The sequence below is a fragment of the Larimichthys crocea genome, chromosome I, assembly GCF_000972845.2.
Source record: "Larimichthys crocea isolate SSNF chromosome I, L_crocea_2.0, whole genome shotgun sequence".
Lineage (NCBI taxonomy): Eukaryota > Metazoa > Chordata > Actinopteri > Sciaenidae > Larimichthys > Larimichthys crocea.
This window is the reverse complement of record NC_040011.1, coordinates 36,930,097-36,943,556: the sequence shown is the minus strand read 5'-3', so window position 1 is coordinate 36,943,556 and position 13,460 is coordinate 36,930,097. Positions and strand designations below refer to the sequence as shown.

At 38.8% G+C, this 13,460-nt stretch overlaps 1 protein-coding gene across 1 annotated transcript; it reads left to right on the top strand.

The window, feature by feature from the left end:
• Positions 1–6,157: 6,157 nt before the first annotated feature.
• On the top strand, positions 6,158–12,109 carry LOC104940113 (NACHT, LRR and PYD domains-containing protein 1b allele 2). The gene is made up of 7 exons (XM_019265475.2): positions 6,158–6,471; positions 9,332–9,361; positions 9,883–10,129; positions 10,896–10,941; positions 11,184–11,311; positions 11,541–11,755; positions 11,841–12,109. The coding sequence occupies exons 1-7, from the start codon at positions 6,414–6,416 to the stop codon at positions 12,107–12,109; spliced, it is 993 nt and encodes a 330-aa protein (XP_019121020.2). The 5' UTR covers positions 6,158–6,413.
• The last annotated feature ends 1,351 nt before the right edge of the window (positions 12,110–13,460 follow it).

Here is a 13,460-nt window from a genome sequence, read left to right as displayed (position 1 = left end):
GGAAGGATGGGCGTACATCCGTCTAGGTTGTCTGCATGCAAATATTTCATGAGTATTTCATTGTGTTTTCTATTAATTGCTATTAACAGGTGATGTCACTGACAGGCCTCCCTGTTCAGTCGTTTTTGGGTTTTTTCTGGGTAAAAAGCATATATTACAGTATTTCTCACTTCCCTGGAGGCTTACGGCCATACCACCCTGAATGCGCCCAATCTCGTCTGATCTCGGAAGCTAAGCAGGGTCAGGCCTGGTTAGTACTTGGATGGGTGACCGCCTGGGAACGGCTCATGACCCCCCCAAGTCCCTATTGCTCATCCTGGGATCTATCAAAAAAGGATCAAAATGAAGGACGCCCCCTGGTGTTCACCGGACAATTTACAGAAACATGCAAACTGGAGGGACTGAACCGGGGATCGAACCGCTGATCTTCTGATTAGTGGATGAAGCCACAGACACCATGATGAATTCATATAGTCAATTAAAAAAGTGCACAAAAATGACAAAATTAATTACAAGTGATGAATTTTCCCTTTGACATTAATAAAGTAATGTGTATTCTATTTTTGGCCTGAACTCTATGAAGTGTGTAATAATGCATTCAATGTACTCTTACTTTGAGCCGTTCACACAACTCATTGTAATGACCACCCAGAGGTGCAGCCACCTCTGAGTCTGGGAGAAGATAAGACATCTTCTAGTGCTTTGATGTATTGCTTTGATCAAAAAATACCATGTGATACAAACCATATATTTCTGAATGCTTGCCACCTCATGTTATGTGTGACATGAGGATATGCCCCACCATCCTACTTCCCTGCAGCCCCTGATTAGCCTAATAAATTGGGTGTTGGTAAAACTATTTTCTTAGAGCTTCTACCCTAGGTGTTTGACCTACAATCATTTGACATGTCCCACCCTCCTCTTTTTTTCTGAAACCCAAGCATACAGAGACTCCAAATACTTGAAATATTTTATTATATTATTTTATTCTTTAACCAGAATGTGTTTGGTTTAAAATGCATTCAAAAATGTGCCAAAACCCAATGTAAAGGTTTCAACCTGAACTTCCATTTACTACATATGCACTCAGATTCCATGTATGGGGGCACAGATACATCTATTTTTATGACAGACAAACACAAGTAGACAAGGACCTGATTAGTTTTAAAGCTCACTCACCACGACAAGGTTCAGGTCACTAGTGACATGACGAGACCAGATGAGAGACAAACATTTACTAAATTTGCAAACATTAGTTAAATATGGAGCTGGCAACGACATACAAACATCACAAGGACATGAAGCTGACAAGACATACAACATAAACTGACAATAAAGGTATGTAAACTGATGGTGTAAGATTGAAACAGTTGATTGGACTGGATATTGGACATAGCACCAGAACCGTCTGTATGAAAAAAATACTACAAAGTGCATTTTTACACAACGATTAAATAATAAAAAAGACAAGAACATTCTTAAATTAAACTACAAAGTGCATTTTTAAAAACAATATAAATAATTTTAAAAAAGACAAGAACAGTGCATTTTTAAAACTTTTAATAAACAATAAACTGACTGTATAAGCTCACTTGCTAAAACACTTTAAACACACTGGGAACACTTTAACCATAATTGAAACACTTTGCTCAAAACAAACAAACAAGCCCTTTTTCTCGTCTCTACAGATGGCAGGAGAAGTGGCAATCACACAGGTTAAGTCACAGGTATTTAATTGTTTTTCCTCTTTTCTAACTGTACATCCACCACACTTTTGAAGTGTTCAAAACTGTCATAAACAACATCTTCAAATCCAGAGGTGGTGGATTTCCTAGTTGATGGGCAATAGGAAAAGATTTTCTGGATGCTTCCAGCTGCTTTGTCCTTGGAGGGTGTGTACCTCTTACGCTTTCCCACCACATGATGCACATGGCAAGCCCCACATGGCCGCAAGGACTATTTGGCATGTAGGGCTTTGTTGTTGGTGCGCGGGGATGTGCTACAGGTACAAAGCTCTGACTGCATGATGGCCCATGAAATATGATGGAGGGAGCCTGTGGCTGTGCAGGAAGAACCAGGAGTACGGGTGCTGCCGACACCGCGGGTGGTTCGTAGGTGGACGCAGCAGGCTTTGGCTGAATGTAGGTGGACGAGGTAGGCTTTGGCCGAATGGGCCGGTCCACAGGAGTTGGTTCTGGCTCTTCAACAAATAACCTGGAAATATAAAACACACATGTGATGATGAGTATATAACATGTGTGCTATTTGCTTTCCACAGCTGACAGGTGAAATGAAGTGCTTATGACAACTTACCTCCGCTTCTCACCACACCTTTTTCCAGCCTTGTGATGAAGGTGCTGGTACTGTACTTGAGGTCGATCTGGTGGTGGTGGGATGTTGGCGAGAACAGGAGCCTCTGGAAACGGTGTCTCCGACAGCACTTTCAGGTGAGGCGTTACCTTTGGCATTACTGTTGCCCTGTAGTTGGCCTTTTTCTCCTCCTTTGCAGTGAAGGTCGAGATTGACTTGGGAGTTCATGTTGGGCAGAGGAATGGCGAGACCGCCGAGGATGGGATCGGTCGGCGGTCTTGTCGTGCTCATGAAGAGAGCTGGCGGCGGTGGCGATCTTCTGCCTGAGGTCCACTGGCACTAGGTGGAGGTCGCTGTTGGCTGCCAGTTCTAGAAGCAGCAAGGCCAGTGCCTTCACTTCCTCTATTCCTGGCAGATGCAGATGTCTCTGGCTCATGAGCACATCTTGCAGAGCAGGACTAACACCTGCCATGTACAAACATTTCTTGAGCCTGACGTAGCAAGTCAGTGATGCTCGAGTCAGATGAGAGGCATCGCAATGCGTACCTGCAATACTCAGGACTTATTAAAACACTTTGTCCAGTGCAGTGTTGCCCTTTATGGCAAGACCTTTCCAGTGTACAACGTACATGGACTCATTCACCTCCATGAAGATGTCGGGCACTTTAAGACTTCGTTAAACGAGATCTCCTGTTTTCCTTTTGAAAACTATCTTCAGGAAATCAAAAAACATGTGAGGAGTGGGAGAAGTCCGTTAGAACAAGTCATTAGACGGTTGTCTGAAATCGAACATTCACAGTCAGACACACACAAAAGGCAGAAGAAAGCATGCATTTCAGTCAAGGAAAGGGACAGTTGCTTTCTGTTGAGAGATGAAAGCTTTGCTTTCATCAGGCAAAAAAATGCAGATGGGACAATATCATGTGATATTCTGCATCAGCGCCACACATCACCACTATTTCAAACACCATGCAGCTCGAAACTCATAAACATAGTGTGCACAAGAGATCCCCATCCAGGAACAATGAAAAATCGAACACTGGCGGAAGCTGATTTGTACCGCAAGGTGGCTTGCCCCCCACAAGAAGCTGGAGGTTATGTCTTGATACCCCTTCGGTTCTGGAACCTCAAGGATAAAGGTTTTTTTTTTTTTTTTTTTTTTTGTACGTAACTATTTTCCTTTGTCTTTCATTTTCAGTCTTCTTGGCACATGCTGCTTTCTGATCTTGTCCCCTAATCACTTCTAAATTATTTTTGTTTTAACTCCACCATCGACATGATCTAACTTTCCAATAACTATTAGGATTTGCCTGATGATACTTGATCCATAGTTCTTCTGGGAATGTGTTGAGTAATGTATCATGTTTTTCCTCAGGTCATGTATGCCAAAGCTGTTTGGTGGAGATGATAGGGAGACTGAGGGCGCAGTCCCCCTTAATTGGGTGGACAGGGAAAAGGGAATTCTATGTGGCCCAAAAAAAATCCTACCCGAGCTAAACTGAAAGAAAACCCGAAGGATGTTGGATGTCCTTCAAACTTAAAAATCAAGGTCACAACAGGTATTTGTTTTTGCATCTTTATCATTTGAAGTTTAATATTTAAGTGAGTGTGTAATGAAATTTGTGACTTTAAAAAAAACTTTCGGGAGGTCAAGACTATAATCTAACGAGCCATGCAGAGGGGAGGATAGGAGGAGGAGGTGGTCATGAGAGGAAGGAGGAAGGCCTCAAAAAGACTACCAGAAGACTTTGTCCAGTTAGGTATGTTTCTCAAACTAGACAAAATGTATTTGGAATGTGTTCCTGCCGACTGGGCCCAAACTGGTAGACCATGTTTTTATTTCATGTCTTTGTGTACTTTCACAGCATCTGATGAAGAAGGGGAGGAGAGCTGTTCGGTAATTTAGTTTATTTTTTATTTCAATGCCATAAATAACATTCAGATGTTAGGTGCAGGTTATTAGGGCCATGGGGCAATCGCACCAAGCCCTGTTCTTGTGTGAATTTTTTCCTGTTATTCAAGTCGGCCATTTTCTTATTTCCCCAGAGGAAATTTTCTAGTGTTTGTAATATATCATAAACAAATGTTTTTAATGTTTACTTTAAATCTAATCCCCATAGATGACAGATGCCGCCATTCCACACTATTTCTTTCTTTCTTTCTTTCTTTCTTTCTTTCTTTCTTTCTTTCTTTCTTTCTTTCTTTCACAGACATTAAAACTTGTGTATGAAAGCAGTGACCCAAACTTCTTTGAAGTGTTCATTGAAAATCCGGACAGTAATTTCCAGCTCACACTCAGACATGAAACTGGACCAGTGTGGACCTCTGTGATTCGAAAAAGTCAGTGGTTATAAATGGATATTGTTCTGTCTCTGGCCTACCTGTTTAACCAGGTGAGGTTTCAGCAAAACTCAACGTTGATGAGCCGGGGAGGCCTTTATCATGAGTATTATTATTAGTATTACTATTATTATTAGTACTATTATTATTGTACTGCAGTATTAACACTTATTTCAGTTCTTACAGTGGGCCTGAGCTAGAAATATAACATTTTTAGCTACCAAATATTTAAATCTATTAATCTATTTAATCTATCTCTTTTTTATATTAACAATGGAAATCATATCAAGTGGAAGAGTGCACCAAATGAATGATAATGTTGCTCTTTATCTGCTGAATGTGTAAATAAGAAACTAGAATGTACTCGTATATGAAGCTTTGAATGATATTTCTGTATGTTAATGTTATTAATGCCTGTTTTATAATGTGTGATGTGGTGTATGTCGTTATGGATCACCACATGAAGATCAATTTGATTGCCATGGCATGAACTAACAGGGATTCTTAAAATAAACAAGAAAAAGTAAACCAGCAAAACTGTGTGTGTGTGTGTGTGTGTGTTTGTCTGTGTCCTTACTCTGAATATTGATCCAGATTCATCCATATTTGAGTCTCAAACAGCCAAAGGAGAATTGAGGTGTTGTATATTTTAGTACAGAACACTTTAACTAATTTTGTTCATGAAACAATAACAAAGCATGGTTGAAAGAAGCATTATTTTTTTTTTATCTGATCATAAGATGTATGAATAAAAATTTAATTTATTTAATTTAATTTATTTTTATAATTGCAATTCAAACAACAAAATAAATAAATAAAAATAATAATAACCTTGAGTCACAGAGCTTGGATTTGTGTCATGTGGACAGACAGTCAGGCAGACAGATGTGCAGTAGTTTCAGTGTGTAAGACTCGCTCACACTGCTGGAATAAGATGAGTGAAATCAGGCCAGCTGACAGTCTTGCCTCGGCCCGGGACGAGACAATTTTTAGATGGGCCCCTCCCGCATCACTCTCTTTGTCACCTGACTGCAGCTGGATCTCTCTCCTCTCTGTCTCATCCTCTGTGACGGAGCTACGTTACAAGGCTGGTAAACGATGGCTGCGCTGTTTCTTACCTTGCTCTACGTTCACTATACTAGTCCCAGCTTCACCGTCACCACCTTTTTAAAAATATATTTAAGAAAACCTTTAAGGCCTCTATTTTTCTTCTCTTCCTCTTCTTCTTTTTTCTTTTCTGAGAACCAAAATGGCACACAAATGGCAACATCAAATTTTGATCAGTGGCCAAACCATTTTTGTGTGTTGGGCGTGGGGGGTTCTTGACCACTATTTCAAGGACAATGAGGAAGAAAACAAATAAAAAGCTTTTATGTAACTCAAATATTACATTTTTCCCCCCCACAAATAGGCCTATTTAAAAAAAATATTTTATATTCCATAATTTAATGAGGGCTCAGTTCTGACCCCTCCCCCCCGAGGACAGCAGACTCGTTTGTCCCTCCCTATCGGCGGGCGTGAGTTAAGTGACTTCCAAGGTCGCTCAAGGCAACAGTCTCTTCCTTGCTGATAACCAGCTGTGTTTCCTGGTGTGGTGTAAAAGTGACGCTGGGCCACTGACAGTACACAGACTAAACACGTCTGTACTCTGAGAAGTTTAAATTGGTGAGAAATGGACTTCGGACACTTAGAAAGATGATCTCAGGGACACGCTGTTGGGCCTGACACCGAGTGACTTCAAGAGGTTCTGATACCAAATAAGAATGGGGGGCCTCTCTAGCCGACCACGCATTGGCACCCGCTTCACGAGAGAAAATCGAGGTAACGTTTGTACATCCTTTGTTGGTAACAGCATAATTCACGATAAACAACCTTTAAAAACTTAAATTGATTTATACAGCTGAACTTTCGGTTTCGGTTTAAAGAGCGACCCTGTTAACTGGAAGAGAATACACAACTATGAAACATGACATGAATGTTTAACCAATCTTTTTTTTTTTTTTGGACATTGTAACGTTAATTAAAACATAAACTGAACATTTACAGGAGGACAGCTGCGCATCTTCCTGATTTCGACAGCTGTCATAACTATGGCAACGACAGAAGCGCAGGCTGATGGTCGCTAGTTAACTCGGTCGCTCGTTAAACCGTAACACCAGGGAGCAAATGAAGCAACTGGTAAAGCCAATCAGACCTAAGACTGAAGCTGAGCTCGAATGAGCCAGACATTCTCATTAGGTATGTAAGTTACTCAGAAATATGCTGCTCAGTTAATATCGCCGAGAGGTTCATTGTCTCTGTTATTCTGATATAGATGTTAGAGGGATGATAACAGTAAACATGGTTTAAGGGGGACTAGCATTTACTAAAAAACAAAACAAAAAACAACAACAAGGTGGTTGCTTTTGATCTCACGTTTGTAAGTGACTTGAAATGTTTACAAAGTAGTTTTTTTTTTCATTTTCTGTGCTGAGATATCTTCTGCTAAGAAAAAGAACACTTGAAGTTTGTGTTTGTTGTGAAGAGAAAGAGTGTGTGAGAATTGTTGGACAGAGTGGAAAATGTCTGATTCAGTGTTATAGTGACGATAAATAACCATCATAATGAATAAACATCTCTCCTGTGTGGTGGAAGCTAATAGGGAAGGCATATGCTGCTATATTCTAATGTTGGTCATCATGGTGGTACTCAGAGAGCTCAATGTTTTCTCAGGTGGTACAGAGTATAAAAAGTTTGAGAACCACTGACCTAGATGTGAAGAGGTTTGGAAGCATCCACATCCTCTTCATGTAACCCCTCTCAGTGGGGTTACTAATATAGAAGCATTCCAACAGTTACATATTCTCAGCCCTTGTCCAGCAATGTCTTGTCCCAGTAGCGCATTTCTCCTTCAGTAACTGACGCAGACCTTGACCTGGGCGACGTCCAAGCTGGTATAGCTCCAATATTTGCAGTTTCACTCATCCTGAGGTAGGCTGGTAGCTCTAAGGACCTTGCCTAAGGGTCCACACCATAGACATATATACATAGACGCCGCATTGAGCGCTGAATCGTACGTAAACGGCGCCGCCATATTGGTTCGGGCAGATCTGCCCGTAAACTAATACAAGGAAATGGACTGAACTTCATAAAGCGCCTTTCTACAAAGTTCTTTATATATATGTCTCTTATACACCCATTCACACACACACTAATATATCTGGGAAACAAACAGGCACCAAAAACAACGTATGTAACTTTTAAAGTGATGATTATAAATGTTTACTCCTTATGTAAGCACCAAACCAACGTATGTATTTTTCTAATGCTGAGTGTTTACAGCTACTAATGTGTGTAACACTGTTACTGTGATGATAAATATTGAAATATTTATATTTAACATTTAATCTGTGTCTATAATAACCAGATCCTGAAATGTAGATGTGACATGAGGGTTTTCTGAATAAAGAGCACTAACGTGTACATACATACACACACACACACACACACACACACACACATATATATATATATATGTGTGTGTGTGTGTGTGTGTGTGTGTGTGTGTGTGTGTGTGTGTGTGTGCTCTTTATTCAGAAAACCCTCATGTCACATCTACATTTCAGGATCTGGTTATTATAGACACAGATTAAATGTTAAATTTAAATATTTCAATATTTATCATCACAGTAACAGTGTACACACATTAGTAGCTGTAAACACTCAGCATTAGAAAAATACATACGTTGGTTTGGTGCTTACATAAGGAGTAAACATTTATAATCATCACTTTAAAAGTTACATACGTTGTTTTTGGTGCCTGTTTGTTTCCCAGATATATTAGTGTGTGTGTGAATGGGTGTATAAGAAACATTAACTTGAAGAACTTTGTAGAAAGGCGCTTTATGAAGTTCAGTCCATTTCCTTGTATTAGTTTACAGGCAGATCTGCCCGAACCAATATGGCGGCGCCGTTTACGTATCGAGACCAACGACCAACCCGCTCAATGCGGCGTCTATGTATATATGTCTATGGTCCACACTGGATTGGTGTTGGTGCCCCCCAGGATTCCCGTGTCAAAGTCAGCAGCATTACCACAGCCAAAATAATTGATAATTGATAATTGATTTTCATCTAAATAATGGTGAATGTGAGGGTGAAGATAATTGAGAAACTGCAAACAGAGGAGGCATTTGCACTTTTTATCAATCATCAACACATATAGGCAAATAACCCTGTATATAAATATGTTTTATAAGGTAAAATATAAGTTGACTAAAGTAAATATAAAAGTTATTATAAGCCAGGCTTAAAATGTGAAGATTTAAAAAATGATTACATGTGGAGGTCCCTGTTCTGTTTGTTTCTCGTCCAAGGGGTCCATGGGTTGAAAAAGGTTGAAGACTGCTGTTTTAAAGAAAACTAATATATACAAACAATTCGTACTTCAGAAAGCTGTTGAACTTACCCTGCTCTACCCTCAACATTTAATTGTATGGTTTCCAGTTATCCTGAAAATTAATTATAATTCTGTAATATGATATGAGTTATTTCCTAATTTATAGATATGGTCTACTTTATTCTTATTTATTAAGGTGTCTGTCAGTACTAAATATCTCAAATTAAAGTCAAACACACTTATTAAAATATATAATATAATATGGTGATGGTTATGTAATACTGTGTTTTCTTGTTTTGCCAGATTGGCCAGAGGTGTGCAAGGTGATGGAAGGTACACATGCTAAATCTACCCCCCTCTAGAACTGTCACTGCACTAACATGTCCTTGTTGCATCTTAACTGTTTTTTTGTAAGTCGCTTTGATAAAAGTGTCAGCTAAATGACTAAATGTAAATGTTAATGCGTGTGGCTACAGGTAGCCAGTGGAGCTCGATAAGCAGTGGGTAACATGTGCCCTTTTGGGTTGATTGAAAAGCAGGTGTGCTGCCACGTTCTGGATCAACAAAGATTTTAACTTCACAGTTGAGTAGCATGTTAAAAACTTTTGTTCTTTCAAAAGTAATGCTGCCATCAAAGTGAACACCTTATTGGTCTCTTTCACTGTGGTATATGAGCCATGCTTGTGTTGTTTAATTGATCGCTATTAGCTACTGCAACATTTAACATCCAACATGACAATCTTATAATATGTGACAAGCTACAGTTTGAATATAGTTAAGTATGTATAGTATACAGTGAAGCTTGTCTTCAAATCCAATTAATCATCCATGAATATTTTTCTGTTCTCCCTCAGGCCATTTTGTGGATAAATATAGAGATGACCTGATACACAGTGTGAGAAAAGTTGAACCAATTTTGGACAAGCTCCTTACCAAGGGGGTCATTCAACAAGAAAGTTATGATGAAATCAAGGCTCTTCCAACCTCAAAGGAGCAGATGAGGAAGCTCTTTGATTGTCTGACAGATGCTGGAGACAGAGACAAAGACATCTTATTCAACATCATTGAGGAACTTGAGCCAGGTGTTATCAGGCTCATCAGGTAAACACACTTTAAATTTGGGCTTTTTATGCAAATTGCTCTCTAACATATTGCTGGTATTCAGGGCTCTAAATTAACACCCGCCAACCAGCCAAATGCAGTTGAAAATACATTTTGGCGTGTATTATTTGCTCTGACTGGTCAAACAGGCTTCCCGGCGCGTTGTGTGTGCGTGGCGTATTTGGTCCGTCCTGCACGCGACTTCAAACCCCACCGGGAGTGTTTCAGAAGCGAGCGCTTAGCCTACCAGACTTTGTTTACCTGCTCAGATTTGGACATTTTCCCGGTGTATGTTCTTCTAAACATACTTCTACATGTGTAAATATGCTACATAGTTAATTAGTTTCGCTTTATTTTATTGTTATGTACAAAAAATGTGTCATATTAGACCCTGAATATGTAAGGGTTAATGAGTAATGAAATGTTGGGATAATTTTTGTATGTACTTAAGTTCCCAACTTCATTGTAAGATTAATTTAAAGCTTTCATTAATAAAATGATCAAATTAGTTCAGTTGCTCTCATAATCTCTTTTTTGCACGGGAAAAAACATGGCTAGTGGAAATTCTGATTGGCTGGTAACTTCAGAAACTTACCAGCCACAATGGTTTGTGATCAAAAAAGTTAATTTAGAGCCCTGCTGGTATTGTACTACCAGCATTCATCAGTGAGGCTAATTTATATGCTAAAAATGTCCTTAAACCAAGTGGAGAAATGGACTACACAGATTATGAGTAAGCAGTGTCAGTTGTCCTTTATCGTTTCAGGCATCTGAATTTTTTAGAACCAAAAAGTTGTGTCGCCACAGTGGAAGTGAGTAGATCTTGGTCTTTGTGCCTCTCATCACATCTTCTTTTAATTTTGATACTTATGAACTGCCACTTACATTCAGTATTTAAATTAATATAATCTAACATTTAAGCATTTAGCATGTGCTTTGACAGTACTTACTTTGTTTTCAAAGATATATCTGAAATCCTGAAAGACTGATTATACCACCACAAACATACTATCTGTACTATAGTTAAAGATATACCACTTTTTCACATTTTCAGACGTTCAGAAGTCCTTTACTTGGATCCTCAAACCAGTCAACGATGGCAAAAGGAAGTCAAATGTCCCCTGAGCATGACTGGATTAAACTTGAGCCTGAAGTGAACTATGTGGATGTTCCAACTTACAGGTAAAAAATGTCTTCAAATACTGTGTCACAACAAACAGAGAAGGAAAACTAACCAACTAACCAACGCTTTATTACAGTTATTACAATAATTATATATTTACATTACACAGCAAATAATAAGAAGGCAGGTTTTGTTTTCAGTTTGCATTAAGAATGTTTCAAGGATCTATATTTGATCATTTCAGTTCAAAGGAGACCCAAACTTGTCTTTTTCCCTTTCATAAATTAGACTACAGTCTAAAGCAGGTAACTATGAATGCAGTGTCTCTGGCTTGCGCTGGATTTGTAAAGAAAAGGTCAGCTTCAAGTACCAGTTTGGCTCTTGGGAGGAACATATGGAGAGAATTGAAACCATGCAGTACATGGCTGGAGGTCCCCTAATGGACATCACTGTCATTGCTGGAAAGTTTGAAGAAGTGTATCTGCCACACTGGATCTGCACAGGTGAACAGACATAATGTATAAAAATAGCAACTTTATTAATGTTTGATAGACCATGTCTGTAAAATCCTTGATGTGATTTGTGCAGATGACGACCCTACAATCCTGGGCAAGTTTGCAGTCCTACACATAGATACCTGTGGAGATGTGGTGGAACAAGTGTCTGAGGTCACGCCTTCCCATGTGAAGTTATCACAGCCAGTTTTCTCTCCAAGAGGAGTCCTGGTGAAAGCCGGCTTTCCAGTGAAAATTAACTGTAAAGTGTTAATATACAAGACCAGCAAAGCCTTCCTCACACTGCATGTTTACCTGATCCCTCGTGATCCTAAGCTCCTATCACTGGATAAAGTGAAATAAAGGGTGGTTAACATGGTTCTATGGGGCATGAACTACATTTAGTTAACAGTGAGTCCTCTTTATCATGGACTTTGCCACGCTTCCTTGGAGACACAGAAGATCTCCACAACACTTCTAAGAGCGTAAACGATTTTTAGTCTTAATGTCTTAAAATCATTATTTGTAGCAGATTTAAATTGATGTTACTGTTTTCACAATATAATGTTCTGTCCAGAATACAAATGGCTTTACAATGTATCATGTTCTGTTCTTAAACCATATAACTTCATTTATATGCCAGTCATACCAACCATATTTTTAAATACTCGTCATATACAGTGTCTTACCAAACATCATCAGAGTATACCCGTGTTTTGATAGTCATCTGAAATAAAATGCAGAAAAATAAATGTGGTGTATTTGATTGATTTTGTGGTTTATGTTTTACATTCATTCACAACACAAGCATTAACATTAGCATTTTAGATAATCTTCAGATAAAAGCTGGTGCAAAGGTAGTGTAAAATATGTAATATCCATTTATAACCACTGACTTTTTCGAATCACACAGGTCCACACTGGTCCAGTTTCATGTCTGAGTGTGAGCTGGAAAATACTGTGTCCGGATTTTCAATGAACACTTCAAAGAAGTTTGGGGGTCACTGCTTTCATACACAAGTTTTAATGTCTGTGAAAGAAAGGAAAGAAAAGAAGAGAGAAGAAAGAAAGAAAAGAAAACAAAGAAAGAAGAAAGAAAAAAAGAAAGAAAGAAAGAAAGAAAAAAGAAAAACGAAAGAAAGAAGAAAGAAAGAACGAAAGAAAGAAATACAATTCACATGTAATCTGTCAAATTAGATCTTCTGGTTTAAATGTTGGTGTTATTCATGACTAAAAAAATCAGACAGATTGTGTTGGAGAGCGTTTTGTCTCTTTCTGTTAATGTCCTCATTTCAACAAATAGTGATCCTGAAGATCTTGAAATAAAAGACCAAGAATAATTTTTTAAAAATGCCTCTCTTGGCAATATGTCTTTGAAAACTCTTGAAAGTCTCTCATCCTCAGTTTCATATATTTCTGGACCACAATCAGTCAGTAGTGAAACTGATTGAATAACTGAAAAACAGTTCAAACCGTACTTCCGGGTAAATTTCTGCACCGTCCTTATCAGCTGTGAGGATGAAACGCTCGCGCATTTTCAGGGATTTCTCCGGGTATGGCTTTTGGATCATTTTGTATCCCATGGATAATGCTTTGTTTTTCATTGTCTGTGGTGAAAAACACAATTAGATTCAAGGTTACAGAGCCAATATTACTGTCTGTGTATTATGAATCCATGGTGAGTTAGGATATTCAATAACCTCTTTGCAAAGCC

Excerpts from the sequence above, each read along its gene's own strand:
- LOC104940113 (XM_019265475.2), top strand. The coding sequence starts at position 6,414 with ATGGGGGGCCTCTCTAGCCGACCACGCATTGGCACCCGCTTCACGAGA. Across the intron at positions 6,472-9,331 it reads CTTCACGAGAGAAAATCGAG|ATTGGCCAGAGGTGTGCAAG; the intron begins GTAACGTTTGTA and ends TTGTTTTGCCAG. Across the intron at positions 11,312-11,540 it reads GTGGATGTTCCAACTTACAG|ACTACAGTCTAAAGCAGGTA; the intron begins GTAAAAAATGTC and ends TTCATAAATTAG.